General features: G+C 48.9%; 1 protein-coding gene across 5 annotated transcripts in view; it reads left to right on the forward strand.

The window, feature by feature from the left end:
- Positions 1-12535, forward strand: part of TMPRSS4 (transmembrane serine protease 4) — a 40519-nt gene extending 27984 nt beyond the window's left edge. For 4 of the 5 annotated variants that reach the window (XM_076002549.1, XM_076002552.1, XM_076002551.1 and 1 more), the window contains 7 exons: positions 3872-3912; positions 5684-5843; positions 6886-7052; positions 8406-8504; positions 8726-8868; positions 10213-10362; positions 10803-12535. In XM_076002549.1, coding sequence (XP_075858664.1) covers positions 3872-3912; positions 5684-5843; positions 6886-7052; positions 8406-8504; positions 8726-8868; positions 10213-10362; positions 10803-10814 — 772 coding nt within the window. In that variant the 3' untranslated portion in view covers positions 10815-12535. Of the gene's footprint in view, positions 1-3871; positions 3913-5683; positions 5844-6885; positions 7053-8405; positions 8505-8725; positions 8869-10212; positions 10363-10802 lie in introns of those variants that run through there. The other variant, XM_076002553.1, reaches the window with a different exon arrangement.
- The last annotated feature ends 3109 nt before the right edge of the window (positions 12536-15644 follow it).

The raw sequence follows: 15644 nt of genomic DNA on the forward strand, positions 1-15644 counted from the left end.
ATGAGCTGTTGAGAAGAACGTATATTCAGTGGATTTGGGGTAGAATGTCCTGTAGATGTCAGTCAAACCCAGTTGTTCCAGAGTTTTGTTTAAGTCCATAATTTCTTTATTAATTTTCTGTTTGGAGGATCTATCTTGTGCCGTCAGTAGGCTGTTGAAATCTCCGGTGATTATGGAGTTGCTATTAATCCTTTTGCTTAGATCCAGTAAGGTTTGCTTTATGAAACTGGGTGCACCTAAGTTGGGTGCATATATATTTAAAATTGTTATCTCTTCTTGTTGAAGGGTGCCCTTCACCGTTATATAATGACCCTCTTTGTCTTTTACTACTTTTGTTGGTTTAAAAACTAAATCATCTGAAATTAGAACTGCCACGCCAGCCTTCTTTTGGCTTCCACTTGCCTGGAATACTGATCTCCACCCTTTTACTTTTAGTCTATATGCATCCTTGCAGGTTAGATGTGTTTCCTGAAGACAGCATAGACTTGGCCTGTATTTTCTTATCCATTCAGCCAGCCTATGCCTCTTGAGTGGAGAGTTTAAGCCATTCACATTTATTGAGAGAACTGATAGGTAAAGTAGATTACTGTTCATTCTGTTGGGTTGAATGTTGTTGCTTTGATTTCTCTCTTGAGCCATTGTATTATCTGGCCTTTAATCTTTGGGTTTTGGTTGTTTTTATATTCGTGAGTTTTTATTATGGTGTTCCGTGCGTAGCACTGTTTTGAGTACTTCTTGTAGGGCTGGTCTTGTCTTGGTGAATTCTCTGAGACTTTGCTTGTCTGAGAATGTCTTTATTTCTCCTTCATATATGAAGCTTAGTTTTGCAGGGAAGAAGATTCTAGGCTGGGCATTGTTTTGTTTCAGAAGAGTGAGAATGGGGCCCCAGTCTCTCCTTGCTTGTAAAGTCTCATTAGAGAAGTCTGGTGTTATTTGAATTGGCTTTCCCTTGTATGTCACTTGCTTCTTTCGTCTTACAGCTCTTAGAAGGGCCTCTTTAGTTGATATTTTGGTCAGTCTGATGACTGCATGTCGTGACGTCTTCCTGTTTGCATTGAATCTCCCAGGGGTCCTCTGAGCTTCTTGAACTTGTATGTCGAGATTTTGAGCAAGGCCTGGGAAATTTTCCTCTATTATATCTTCAAATAGCTTGTCCAACCCTTGGGTGTTGTCTTCTTCCCCTTCTGGTAACCCTATGACCCTCACATTAGGTTTCTTCACATAATCCCACATCTCTTGTAGGCTCTGCTCTTTTCTCTTGTTTCTCTGCTCTATCTCTGTGATGGTTTTATTTAGTTGGAGGGTGTTATCTTCAAGCTCTGAGATTCTTTCTTCTGTTTGATCTACCCTGTTCTTGAGACTTTCCACTGTATTTTGTAGTTCCCTGAATTGATTCTTCATTTCCAGGAGTTCGGTTAAACTTTTCTTCATTGTGTCCATTTCTTTTTCCAGATCCTGGAGGCTTTTTGTGGTTTCTTTGTGTTGGTTATTGAGTTGTTGTTGCAGCTCGGTGAGTGTTCTTATGATCCACATACGGAATTCCTCTTCTGTCATTTTGGTTGCCTGATTTGGGTTGGTGTCCGTTTCTAGGGGGCTGGTGCTCCTCTTTGGGGGTGTGTTTTCCGTTTGGTTCTTCATATTTCATGAGTTCTTTCGCTGATTTCTTCCCATTTTGATCCGTTGTTGTTTCTTTCCTTTAGGTTTTTGTTTGGGTATTCACACACCTTGTTTAGTTTCTGAGGCGTTAGGTGGTGTCTGTGGGTGAGATTTGACCACTCCCTGTCTATTGAGTCAGTGGGTGCCGTGAAAAGGCTGTGCAGGATGCCGTCCCTGTCAGTAGGTGGCGCTTGCTTGGAGGAACAGGCTATGCTGTTGTTTTTGTGTCCTGTTATCAGCTCTTGTTCTGGGCAGAGCTGGTTGGGAAAGCCTGCCCTCAGGCACCACCAATGCCATTAGCAGGGGTCAAAGTTCTGTTCTCTGCTTCCAGGAAAAGCTGTCAGGGCAGGGCTGGAATGGTCCCACTCAGCCAGAAAGTCTGCTTGTGGGGGTGGGGCTGTCTGAGACCCGCAGTCTGGAGCGGGCCTCGCTTCTTTCCACCCTCCCCAACTCCGCAGCTACTCCTGGGCCTCTGCCAGTAGTCCAGACCACACGTCACCAGGCCTCCCTGGATTGTGATGCCTGCGGGGAGGTTCCCTGCACAGAAACGCTGCCTGGGCTGGGCCCACGGCCTCCCTTTGGTAGGAGGGTTGCCCTCTAGGATGCTGATCTGCCCCTGGAGGCACACACACCTCCACAGGCTGTTCACAAATATCCCTTCTGTGTCCCGGGCAATGCTAGACCTCGGTGCACGGGATCTGGTCTGCAGGTCCGACCTCTGGGTCCCAGAGTTCAAACTGTATCCCCACCAGGGAGAGGAGTTCCAGTCCCAATTCACCCACAGAGAGCCCAAGCTGTGTCTGTGTCTCTCAGCCTCTGAGTCGGCACCGTTCTCCTGGGAACACCGTGCCAGCGGCACCTGGGAGGGCTGGCGGGTAGGGCGCTCACAGTCTGAGTTCCCCTTAGTCAGCTGTAGGGTCCCAAAAAGGAAGGTCCCGTTCCCTGGAGATGCCTCCGGCTGGTGGCTGTATTGTCTCTCTGGGAAGCTGCAGGTAGGGTTGGCAGAGGGGAGAAGGAGGCAATATGCTGCCTGCCGCGCAGCTCGGGTCTGTGCACACGGAGGTGCACAGGGATTTGGGAGTCTGGTGCCGTGTCCGCTACAGGCTCACCGCTAGCTGGCGGCGGCTGTCTCTGGGCTGGTGTCCGCAGGTCTCTCCACCCGCTGGGGAGCCCACCAGCAGTCCCAAATGCAGGGGAAGAGAAAGGTGTTTTATCCACCTACCCTTCCTGCTGGTCTCCGGGCTGCTCCAGCGGTCTCAGCTTCCAGTTCTGCTCCGAAGCCTCCTCCCGTGGAGTCTCCCGGTGTCTCAGGTACCCCTCCTTCCGGCCCTCGTCTGCTGTATGCTCGCCTTCTTGCTTCTTTTTTCTAATTTCTGCTAGAATCTGTCTTTTCTGCAGAGACACTCTTTCTGGCTTTGTTTCTCGTCCGCCATCTTGATCCTCCCTGTGTTGACTTTTTAAATACAATGGACAGCTGGACAAAGTGCGCTGTCCTATGCTAAGGCAGAAGGATGGGTCAAGTGACCTTTCCATCAATCTGAATAGTAAAACCAAATGTTTTTTTGCTAGTGCCTTAGGTTTTCTAATAAATTTCCCAATGAGCAAGACTGCAAAGGTCATTTGTCCTTCCCCACCACTTACCCAAGCCAGAGTAAGACCTCTCTACCTGCCCAATGCTCCAGGGAAGAGACTCCATGGCCCATTGATGGCCTACTCCTATGCCTCACCACCCTGCTAGAGCACAGCATCTTGATGAAATCTGTCACACTGCAGTAAAGTGGCTCAGAGAAGATGCTGGCTTAGCATTCAGCAGTGTTGCTGAGGGTGGCATGAATAAATCTTGGAAAGGACAGGTAACAGAATGATTGTTAGCCTGGACTCCCATAGAAATCCATTCTTCTTGCATTTGGAAAGTCATCAGTACAGCAGACTCTGTTCCAGGCTCTTCTGTCTTCCCTTTCAGGCTGCCAGAAGCCTGGGTTAAGATTGGAGGCAGGCAAGGCCTAGCACATAGTACGTGCTCAACAGTGAAGATGTTGAATCAATTCTAATTGAAGTATATGTGCTGTTTCTAGACAGTCCCCCCATGCAGGTTCCAGATTCCCCAGGTATTAGGAGGGGACTTGAATTACCATCGCTAGAAGGCCTGAGTCACTCACTGGCCTCCCAGCCAAGAGAGGAGCTGAAACCACAGGTCTCTTTGTGTCTCTTCCAGATCCTGTGCCTCAGGCTCCCTGGTTTCCCTGCACTGCCTGGGTGAGTGTGCCCCAGCTCTGGGGGTTCAGGGCCTGGGCCAGCAATGTGCAGGGAGGAAGGCCTTTGTCCTTTTCCCCAAATCTCAGACTCCAAGTTTCATTCTGTTTTGGTCCAACCTTACTACTTCAGTCCTTGGACTTGTGGGTCAATGCTCCTTCTTGTGGTTGATGTTAAGAACTCCCTTTTCCCATCTGCACATGGCCCCACGACCTACGTGGGGACCTGAGAGAGAGTGGCCAATCAGGAAAGGGCAGGACTGGGCCTCCAACCCTTCCCACCCCTGGTCAGGGCACATGTAACCTCCTTTGTCAAATCAGCCCTGATATTACCCACATTCACTTGGGCAAACATTCACCGAACAGCTAGAATGTGTCTAACCCTGTCAGATGCCGGTTGGGAATAGAAAATACCAGACATGTAAAAGAATTGGCCACTGTCCTCCACTGAGTAAGAGAGAAATGCAAGACAACATGTGGGAAGTGCCAGACCAAGTGGCAGTCACAGTTGACATGCTGCAGAGAGAGCTGGGCAGGGGTCAGAAGACCTGGACACCCGTCCCCGTCACATCTAGTGTGACCTTGAATAATTCACCTGACCTCTCTGAGGTCTATTTTCCTAGGAAGCCCTTTAGTCCATCTGAACAGTGAGGATCTCGGGGGACCCTTCTAGCTCTAACAGAGCAGGAAAGAAGGGAAAACCAGAACTGTGGCCGGGCTCATCCTCCCAGCTTCTTGGAGAAGCACTAAGCCGGGCCTGGAAGGGTGGCCAGAAATTGGAAAGCCCAAGAGAAGAGGAAGAAGGTCGCATCACTGCCTACGCAGTGTGACAGTGTATATGCTTCCCTGTGGGATGTTAAGACTTTTATTCAACATCATGTGACCCCTCCCCACAACCCCTGGCGTGTGGGATCTGACACACGGTGGCTGGTCAATGGATGAATAAATGAGGAAGGAACAGCCACATCATCTGCGATGCTGCACAGAGTAGCCCTGAAGGCGCAAAGCAGCTTGAGTGACAGGTCTTCCCTCAAGGAGCCTCTGTCTCACCGGGAAGACAAGGCCTAAGCATAACCTCATTGAAAAGCTGGCCAACACTCTGGCAGGCTAGGAAAACTCCAAGAGAGGAAAACCCCCAGGGATTTGGTGGCCTAGAGGCGGTGCCCAGACTAAACACTGAAAACTGAGTCTGCAGGTGCCAGCAGGGAGGGACCATGTCTGTCTTTCTGTCTTGCCCACCACTCTCTCCCAGCACCCAGTATGGTAGGCACTCGGCACAAATTTGTTACATTAATTAATGATTTAGATAAAGAGGAAGAGAGACAGCATTTCAGAAAGAGGCAGCTTCCTTGATCAAAAACAGAATGACTTTTTAGGGAGCTGCAAGGAGATTGTGGGAGTCTCTTTATTGTTACTCAGCGGGAGGGGCTGGGGGCACTCCACCTGGGCAGGGCTTTCATAATTTTGCCTCACCCTTTTGTTGGGGGGTCATGAATTCCCAGCACAACAGACACGTCCATGTTCACAGTCTAAACTCCTAAACATACCCAAAGCCAAAAAAAGAAAGAAAAAAAGGAGAGGAAAATTTGGGAAAAGCCAGTGGTCTAGGACACTCAGTATCTCCCCATGAATAATTCCAAAATGGCCTGGTCCTCCTCTGTCCTCCCGGCCCAGTCACAGGGGCTGTGCTCAGGGTGGATGTTGGACCCCAGGGGGAAGCAGCCCCGTCCCCCAGAGCCTGACTTGCTGCTTTCTCCTCCTTCCACTGAGTCCAGCCTGTGGGAAGAACCTGAAGACCCCGCGGGTGGTGGGCGGGGAAGAGGCCTCTGTGGATTCTTGGCCCTGGCAGGTCAGCATCCAATACGACAAACAGCACATCTGCGGGGGGAGCATCCTGGATGCCCACTGGATCCTCACGGCAGCCCACTGCTTCCGGTAAGGCCCCGGGCTGTGAGGAGGCCCGTGGGGGAGGGAAGAGGGCCAGGAAGGGGCAGAGCTTGGGGCCCTGTCTCCTGACGCCTACCCCCTCCTCACTGTCCCCTAGAGACCACTGCCAGAGTGTGGCCGCCCCAGTGAGACTCTGGCTGTGATGCCCTTTGGTAGGCACTGGGGTCTGGGCAGAGGGTGCTGGTCATCAAGCCAAGCATGACCTCTTCCCAGTGGGAGCCCATCAGATATCAGGTGTCCTCACCCCACCCCCACGTTGTTCACTCCACAAAAGCTCTTCTGCTCTGCCTGGACTCCTGAGAACTCCCTCTCTGTTGGCCAGTCTTCCAGGAAGTGGTTCCAGGATCTCGAGTCACGACCACTCATGCATTATGTCCAGAAACTTAAAAAAATTAAAAAGTATAGATTCCCTATCCGTCCAGCAGAGAACAGCCTGGCCAGACCTCTAGGAAGGGGCACTCCCAGGTGCTCTTTTATTCATTCATTCATTCACCATCTAATGAGCATCTACCCAGGTACCAAGCACCAGATATGTGCCCAGGCACATTAGACCCCATCACTGCCTTCAAAGAGTTCACAGTCTGGGCCAGTGGTTCTTAACTTTGTTTTGAGAATCTGGCAAGAGCTATAAATCCTTCCTGGAAAAACACCCACACACACTAAGCTGTGTCTGGCATTGGGAGAAAGAAATGCAAGCACAAAATGTAACTGACCACAACATAAGTACCAAGTGAGTAACACAGATGGCGCAAAGGGCTGGAGGAGAGAGTGCCGGGACCCCAGAGCCCAGGCATTGGAAAGAGCCCCTTCCCCAGCCCTCCTTGAAGTTTCCTTGGGCAGGTTTCACTGAGCAAATCTCCCTTGAAAATTTGGCTTCTGGTAGGTGAGTCCTCAGACTGGCCCTTCTCCACCATATACCTTCTAGGGCAGCAACACCCAGCACCCCAATCCCAGGGCCCTGGGGACCCTGCCTTTGGCAAAGCCTCCTCATGCTTGGCTCAGGCCTGAACCCAGCTGTCTCTGCCCACAGGAAGTATCTCCATGTGCCCAGCTGGAAGGTCAAGGCTGGCTCGGACAGACTTGGCTACTCCCATGGCCTATCTGTGTCCAAGATCATTGTCATTGAGCTCAACCCCATCTACCCCAAAGAGAAGGACATCGCCCTCATAAAGCTGAAGTCCCCACTCACATTCTCAGGTGAGAGGTGGTACCTGGGAGGACAGCCTGAGGGTCACCTGAGCCTCTTACATCAGGTTTCACTCCCACTGGGCCACTAGCTCACTGAGTGGCCCTGGCACATCAGTTCCCCTCTTAAGTCTCAGCCTGCCCATTAGTTTCCAGCCATTACGTCAGCCTAACATCAGCGATGCCATGAGATCCCGTCGAGCTGTCAGCTAGCACCCCCCAACCATCCCCTGTTGGAGATCCTTCCGAGGTCTGTTTTCTCTATAGGACCTTTTTAAAAGATCATCCAGTTCATTCCCCAACCATGACCAATGCCCAAGAGCCTGCACCGTACCTCTGCCAAGGGGCCATTTTGCGCCCAGTTGCTCTCTTCCGGGAGCAGAGAACTCCTTATTTCTAAGGCAGCCCACGGAATCTTCGAACAGCTCTGTTAGCCGCCCCGTGTGTATACTGAACAGTATTTCAATCAGCATTTCCCACTGTGGTCTCCACAGGACAGTGGTCCCTTAGGGGAGAGAATGTTCCATTGTCAAATAAGTTTGGGGAACATTTTCATACTAGAGCTTCCTTCTTAGAGCACATTTGTTTATTAAAGGTATGATAAGTTTTTTAAAATAATCCGTTTTATTATGTTTAATCTGCATTTTCTAAATTATTTAGCCACAGAATCCTTTTTTATGCCACTTCTCCCAGCATCCTACAGAGCATGTGTTATAGACACCTGGTGAAACCCTTTCTGGGGGCTTAGCTGGCAGGCTTTCCGGAACCCCAAGTTTGTTTCCAGAGATTTGTGCCTGGGATTTGTTTTGATCAGGTATGGTAAGGCAACAAAACTATCTTTGAGAGAAGAGTTTATTATTTATGGTTCCTGAGGAAAAGGGACATACCTCGACTGGCCACGCAGGGCCACATGGTGAATCACCCGGGGCAGTGGGGAGGCAGAAGGCAAGAGGTGAAAGTGTGGCTCAGAGTCACTGCTGTGGTTTCCATGGGAAGGTCTGGACACGGTAAGGCAGGCAAGTTTGAGCAAGCATGGGTTTGGATAGTGTGAGCAATTCTCTGGGCTATGGAGGTTGGTCTCTAGTTGTCTGGTACCTGGTCCTGGAGTGATTTAGAGCAGGGAAAATATTGGCTTGGCGTGTGAGAGTTAGGTAAAGGAGGTGGTTGGGGGTGTGAGCATTGGATTGGTTGGTTTGCATATTAAAGGCATGCCCACATGCAAGTTGTTTATGCCCTGCAGAAATTAGCTAACCACATCTCTCCCAGACCAGCAACAAGATCCCCATGATCACAAAGCAGCATAAAATACAGAAAATAAAAAGTATGATTAATACAGGGTCTCCCTCTTCTTCTCTGCTCCTGCAGACACAATCAGGCCCATCTGCCTGCCCTTCTTTGATGAGGAGCTCGCTCCAGCCACCCCAGTCTGGGTCATCGGATGGGGCCTTACGGAAGAGAATGGAGGTAAGTTCCGGGCTCAGGACCACAGGGCAAGAGATGTCCTTCTTTGAGGGAGCAGTTCTCCCAGAGGTGACGGGAAGGAGGATCATCCTTCAGAAAAACCCATCCTGAAGGACCAAGCACCAAGGTGCCAGGCAAAAAGCAAAGTGGTTTGGTGATGCAGAGAATTAAGCTGGGGAGTACAAGGAAAGAATGGGAATATAAGTATGTTTTCAACCTCCCAGGGAAGATGTCTGACATACTGATGCAGGCATCAGTCGAGGTCATTGACAGCAGAAAGTGCAATGCAGAGGATTCGTACCAGGGGGACGTCACTGAGAAGATGTTGTGTGCAGGCATCCCGGAAGGGGGCGTGGACAGCTGCCAGGTGGGACCTCCAAGGATCGTGAGGAACTCTATGACTGTAGAGTAGGTCCTAGAGAGACAGGAAGACCCAGAGGCTGAATGCCCCATGTGAAGTCTTGTATACAGCAGGCACTCAATGTGGGATGACGGGAGGAAGAGAGAGAGGGAGGGAAGGAAAGAACACAATCAGATAAAGACATAAGAATGGATGGGGGCTGGGTGTGGTGGCTCACACCTGTAGTCCCAGCAATTCAGGAGACTGAGGCAGAAAGATTGCTTAAGGCCAGGAGTTGGAGATTACAGTGATCTATGACCTCACGACTGCACTCCAGCCTGGGTGATAGCCCCATCTCTTAGATAAGCAGAAAGATTTCAGATGTCTACTTCACACACAAACATGACATTACTCACCCTCCTCACCCACCTTTACTTCTCACAATCTACAGGAGTATAGGCTGGACCCCCAGGTTTGTTTCCTCTGTGACTGTCCCCACACTGCTGCACTGCACTAGAAAAAATCTCCCTCATGCTGGATGGACCCTGGTGCCTGTCCCCTCACCCCACCCTCGCTGGCCTTCAGCACAGCTTAGCGATCCCTGTACATGCTCACTAGCCCACACGGCCAGAGGTTCTCCTGAGCCACTGTCATTAGAACCCCCAGCCCTGCTCTCACCCCCATTTTCAGTCACTAAGTTCCTTCATGCAAGAGGTATGTCTTAGTCATCTCTTGTATGCCCCAAACATGGCAGGCTTTGGGGACAGTGTCAGCCCTTGGGGAGCTCATGGTGGAGGTGGTGGAATGCATAAATAGGCAGGTAGGCTATCGTGTTATTGGGTTCAGAGGGAAGGAGCCCCAGGACCTATCAGAGCCAGTAAGGACCCCAAATAAGTGTACTGTTCACTATCTTTTTCTTGTTTTGTTACTTGCTTGTTTACTGTCTCTCTCCCACCCCATTTGATTCTAAGCTTCCTGACAGTAGGGATCTTTGGGGGTATTTTTGTTTTTGTTTCCATTAGTTGAATCCCAATTGCTTAGAATAGGGTATTCTACATTACCTATAGGGTATTCTATAAATTTGGGAGCTACTAGGTTAAACAAAGACAACCAGGCTTCCTTACTGCACCCCTCAGAGCCTTCAGTCTGCTAGTGTGAGTTGTGAGTCTCCAGGAGAGGGCTGACAGCACACCCACAACTTCCTTGACCCCAAACAGACCATTTTGCCCCATAAGGAAGAGCATTCTGGGGTGCAGGAGCAGCAGGGAGCACAGGAAGCACTGGGATACAGGTGGGCCAGTTCAGGGAGGGGAGGAAGAAGCCCAGCCCCTGGCCGGCCCTCCCAGCAGCCCCTGTTCTGGCCTCTCCCAGGGTGACAGTGGTGGGCCCCTGATGTACCAGTCTGACCAGTGGCAGGTGGTGGGCATTGTCAGCTGGGGCCACGGCTGCGGGAGCCCGCACGCCCCGGGAGTGTACACCAAGGTCGCAGCCTACCTCAACTGGATCTACGGTGTCCGGAAGGTAAGCACCTGTTGGCCCTACCCATTGTGCCCTCCCGCCCTTCCTGTACGCTGGGGGGCACCAAATCATCCTTAGGTTTGATCCAAATGGCTCTGACAACCCTTCACATCCCAAATACTTTTCCCTCCCAGCAAGCCACAGCCTGAGATTCCACCATTAAGGCTGAAATTCCTCAGGTCAGAGATTCCTGTTAAATGCAAATACCTTAGGGTATAGAACACATCAAGCTTTATTTTCTGATGGAATGAGACTATGAGATCCTTTCCAGAGAGAAGATTCCAATAAGGAAGAGGGTAGAAAGGCTTGTGAGACTTCCTGGCCCCTAGAGGGTACTGGGAGAAGCAAAGAGCTTCAGGAAAGGAAGACTAATTTTGCACATGTCACCACTTTGCCAGTTTCAAATCATCTGACTTTCTCTTCCTGGGTCTCTTTTATTCTAGGCTGAGCTGTAATGCTGCTGCCCCTCTGCCGTGCTGGGAGCTGCTTCCCCTGTGCCCTGCCCACCAAGGGACCCCTGGAGTCAGACACAGAGCAACAGCCCCTTGGGCACACCTCTCCGCCCACACCTCAGCATTTCTTGAAGCAGTAAAGAGCTGCCCGTCCTCTAACAGGCCCCCACAGCCCAGAGGCACCCTGAAGGGAGTGGGCAGCCCCAGGCCAGCCACCCCCTGGTGCTCCCAGCATTCCAGGGAGAGAGGGACAGCCCACTGAACGAGCCAGCCGTGGGCTGAGATTTCGGAGCATCGCTAAGCCGAGAAGGAACTTTCCCACTCTGCTGAGTGGAAGTACGCTCTATCCTGAGAGCCCAGATCACCAAGGGCTGGAGTGGAGGAGGAAAGGGTGTGAGCCAGCCCTCTCCTTCTCCACCCATCCCCAAGCCCACCTGAGCAAGAAACCAGTTGTAATGTAAAACGCTCTGTCACACCGTAGGCCACTACTGTTACCTCCTGTTATTACTGTTACCTCTGTGGCTGCTGCCATTAAACAGGTATGTGAAATCGTCAGCATAGGCTGGCTGGGCAGCTTGATAAGAACTGAGCTAGGACCAGTTGAACCTTTATTCTTCGCCCTGGGTAGAAAAAAGTCCAAGGGAGGCAATTGTGTCTCAAAATAGAGGCAGGAGGAAAAGGAGAGATGGAAACCGGATCTACTGAGTGGGGGACACAGTGAGCTGCAGACTGGGGGAGCCAGGGTGAGCAGGTCTCATTCCCACACAGGGCCTCTCCCTGCACCCTCTGTCCCTCCCTGCCTGTGATATCAGCCACGAGCCAGGAATAACCTGTGATTCCAGAGGGAGATGATGGGGTCAGTCAAGGGTGACATTCAATCAGGGCTCCCCAAGTGGCTGGAAGGAGGTATTGCACCTCTAAGTCCTAACTTCTTCCACCTCCAGAGCCCTCAGTGTGGTTTCTTTCATTCATTAAAAAAAGACAGTAGTCGCCGGGTGTTGTGGCTCACGCCTGTAATCCTAGCACTCTGGGAGGCTGAGGCGGGCGGATTGCTGGAGGTCAAGAGTTCGAAACCACCCTGAGCAAGAACCCCCCCTGCCCCCCCCCCGGCTCTACTAAAAATAGAAAATTAATTGACCAACTAAAAGAAAAAAAAAAAAGACAGTAGTTGGGAGCAGCCAGGCGCAGTGGCTCATGCCTGTAATCCCAGCACTTTGGGAGGATCGCTTGAGGCCAGGAGTTCATGACCAGCCTGGGCAGCATAGTGAGACAACCTCCCATCTCTAGGAAAAATTAAAAAACTAGCTAGGCGTGGCGGTGTGAGCGTTATGTAGTCCCAGCTGCTGGGGAAGCTAAAGTGGAAGGATCACCTGAGCCTAGGAGGTCCAGGTTGCAGTGAGCTATGATCGTGACACTGTACTCCAGCCTGGGCGACAGCAAGACTCCTGCCTATTAAAAAAAAAAAAAGTTTCACCTGCCAGGCATGAGGCAGTCCCCAAGCTGGGTTCTGAGGATATAAGCATGTCCCTGCACTCAAAATGGTTGAAGAATTAAGCCCCATGGACTTCTCTGGTAGCTATTCAGAGGCTCAGGTTTTCTGAGGACCGTCTCATTATAGTTGACTCCGATCCTAGATAAAATATACTTGTTCATGCCTTGTTAGGTTCTTAGAAAATAATGAAAATTCTCATTTCATTACTTAATAAAATAAAGCAAAACCATCAGAGCTGTGAGCTGAAACTAAGGTGGTGATGGGAGCAATAACCTGAAATCTTGGGTCAAGACCTACATGAAGGCTGCGAGCAGAACTAAACCTGGTAGGGAGGGGGCCGGGCTCGGTGGCTCACGCCTGTAATCTCTCTGGGAGGCTAAGACGTGTGGATCGCTCAAGGTCAGGAATTCAAAACCAGGCTGAGCAAGAGCAAGACCCAGTCTTAAATAGAAAGAAATTAATTGGCCAAATAAAAATATATAGAAAAAAAAATTAGCTGGGCATGGTGGGGCATACCTGTAGTCCCAGCTACTTGGGAGGCTGAGGCAGGAGGATCACTTGAGCCCAGGAGTTTGAGGTTGCTGTGAGCTAGGCTAACGCCATGGCACTCTAGCCCAGGCAACAGAGTGAGACTCTGTCTCAAAAAAAAAGAGAGAGGGGAGCTGAACCTGGCACTCCCACATGAAGCAGAGATGGGGCCAAATGTGGTCTTAGGAGGCAGGTCCTTTGGAAGAAAATATACCAAATTTAGAGCCTCTATATTCCCAGACAAAGATACTCCAAAAATAAGTTCACAATCAAAGATCAGAGAATGTTTAAAAAAGAAAAACATCATAAGTGGAATCATCAAAAACAGCAATTTAAGGCCGGGCGCGGTGGCTCACGTCTGTAATCCTAGCACTCTGGGAGGCCGAGGCGGGCGGATTGCACGAGGTCAGGAGTTCGAAACCAGCCTGAGCAAGAGCGAGACCCCATCTCTACTATAAATAGAAAGAAATTAATTGGCCAACTAATATATATATATATATATATATATATATATATAAATCAGCCGGGCATGGTGGCGCATGCCTGTAGTCCCAGCTACTTGGGAGGCTGAGGCAGCAGGATTGCTTGAGCCCAGGAGTTTGAGGTTGCTGTGAGCTAGGCTGACGCCACGGCACTCACTCTAGCCCAGGCAACAAGCGAGACTCTGTCTCAAAAAAAAAAAAAAAAAAAAAAAAACAGCAATTTAGAACCTCAATGACTTCAGATGTCAGAATGATCACATAATTATGATAATAACTAATACTTATAGATAGAGTATTTCTATGTACCAGATACTGTAATGTTTCATGTACTGATTCATCAAACACTTACAGAAACCTGTAAGATAGTATTGTCCTCATTTTATGGATAAGAAAACTAAGGTACAAGGAGCTTAAGTATCTTGCCTGAGGTTACAGACTGGTAAATTGAACTTGAACATTCTGAATACAGAGTTCATATTCTAAACTACCGCACTATAGTGCCTCCAATACCATAATTTATGAAACACTTAAAGAATAAAAATGGATACTATTTCCACATTTTAAAATTATTTTTAATTGTGGTAAAATAGAATCAACATAACATTTACCATCTTAACCACTTTTAAATGTACAATTCAGTGGTATCATGGACATTTACATTGTTGTGTAACTACACCACTGTCCATCGCCAGAACTGCTTTCACCTTGTAAGAGTGAAATTCTATACCTATTCAACAATGACTCCTTATTTCTCCATTCCCCGCCACCCCCGTCTCTGGCAACCACCATTCTACTTTCTGTTTCTATAAATGAGATTATTCTAGATACCTCATGTGAGTGGAATTATACAGTATCCGTCTTTTTGTGCCTGGCTTTATTTCGCTGAGCATAGTGTCCTCAAGGCTCATGCATGTTGTAGCATGGGTCAGAATTTCCTCCCTTTGTAAGGCTGAATGATATTCTGTTGTTTATACCCCATTTTGTTCATTCATCCGTTGAAGGACATTTGGGTTACTGTTATCTTTTGGCTGTTGTGAATAATGCTGCTACGAACACAAGTATCCAAGTATCTCTTTGAGACGCTGCTTTCAGTTCTGTGGGGTGCATGCACAGAAGTGGAATCACTGGATCATATGGTAATTCTGCTTTTAATTCTTTGAGGAACTGCCATTTGTTTTCCATAGAGGCTGCGTCCATTTCACAGTCCCATCAACAGAACACAAGAGTTCCAATTTCTCTGCCTCCTTACCAACACTTGTTACTTTCTGTTATAAATGGATATTTTGGTAATCAAGCAAAAATGACAGGCCTTTTTAGAAAAGAATCAAGTAGAGCTCTCAGAAATAAAAACTGGTTGTGAACAGTGTCACACCCCTGTAATCCCAGCACTTTGGCCCAGGTGGGAGGATTGCTTGAGCCCAGGAGTTGAAGACCAGCCTGGGCAACATAGCAAGACCCCATCTCTACAAAAAATTTTAAAATTACCCATATGTGGTAGTGCTTATCTGTAGTCCCAGCTACTCAGGAGGCTGAGGCAAGAGGATCACTTGAGCCTAGGGAGTTCGAGGCAGCAGTGAGCTATGATTGTGCCATTGCACTCCAGCCTGGGTGACAGAGTACGACTGTCGAGAAGGAAGGAAGGAAGGGCTGGGCACGGTGGCTCACGCCTGTAATCCTAGCACTCTGGAAGGCCGAGGCAGGCGGATCATTAGAGCTCAGGAGTTCTAGATCAGCCTGAGCTAGAGCATGTTTACTAAAAAATAGAACGAAATTAGCTGGACAACTAATATATATATATAATTAGCCAGGCATGGTGGCACATGCCTATAGTCCCAGCTACTCGGGAGGCTGAGGCAGTAGGATTGCTTGAGTCCAGGAGTTGGAGGTTGCTGTGAGCGAGGCTGACACCACAGCACTCTAGCCCAGGCAATAGAGTAAGACTCTGTCTCAAAAAAAAAAAAAAAAAAAAAAAAAAACAAGATGGAAGGATGGAAGGAGGAAGGAAGGAAAGAAAGAGAGAAAGACTAGTTTTTAAAATGGAAAACTGAGTAGATGGGGTAAATAGCATTTAAGACACAGATTAAGAGAGAATGAATAAATTTGAAGATAGATTGAAGAAGTTACTAAATTTATAGCAGACATAAATAAGGAGATAAAAAATAAGAAAACATGACCATGAGCGGTGGAGGCTAGAATGATAAGGTCTAACATATCCAGTGTTCCAGAGAGAATAGAGACAATGAAAGAGAGACAATATCCAAAGAGAGAATAGCTGAGAATGTTCCAGAACTGATGAAAGGTGTGAATCCCAGATACAGCATATACCACATG

The sequence above is a fragment of the Microcebus murinus genome, chromosome 4 (genome assembly GCF_040939455.1).
Source record: "Microcebus murinus isolate Inina chromosome 4, M.murinus_Inina_mat1.0, whole genome shotgun sequence".
Lineage (NCBI taxonomy): Eukaryota > Metazoa > Chordata > Mammalia > Primates > Cheirogaleidae > Microcebus > Microcebus murinus.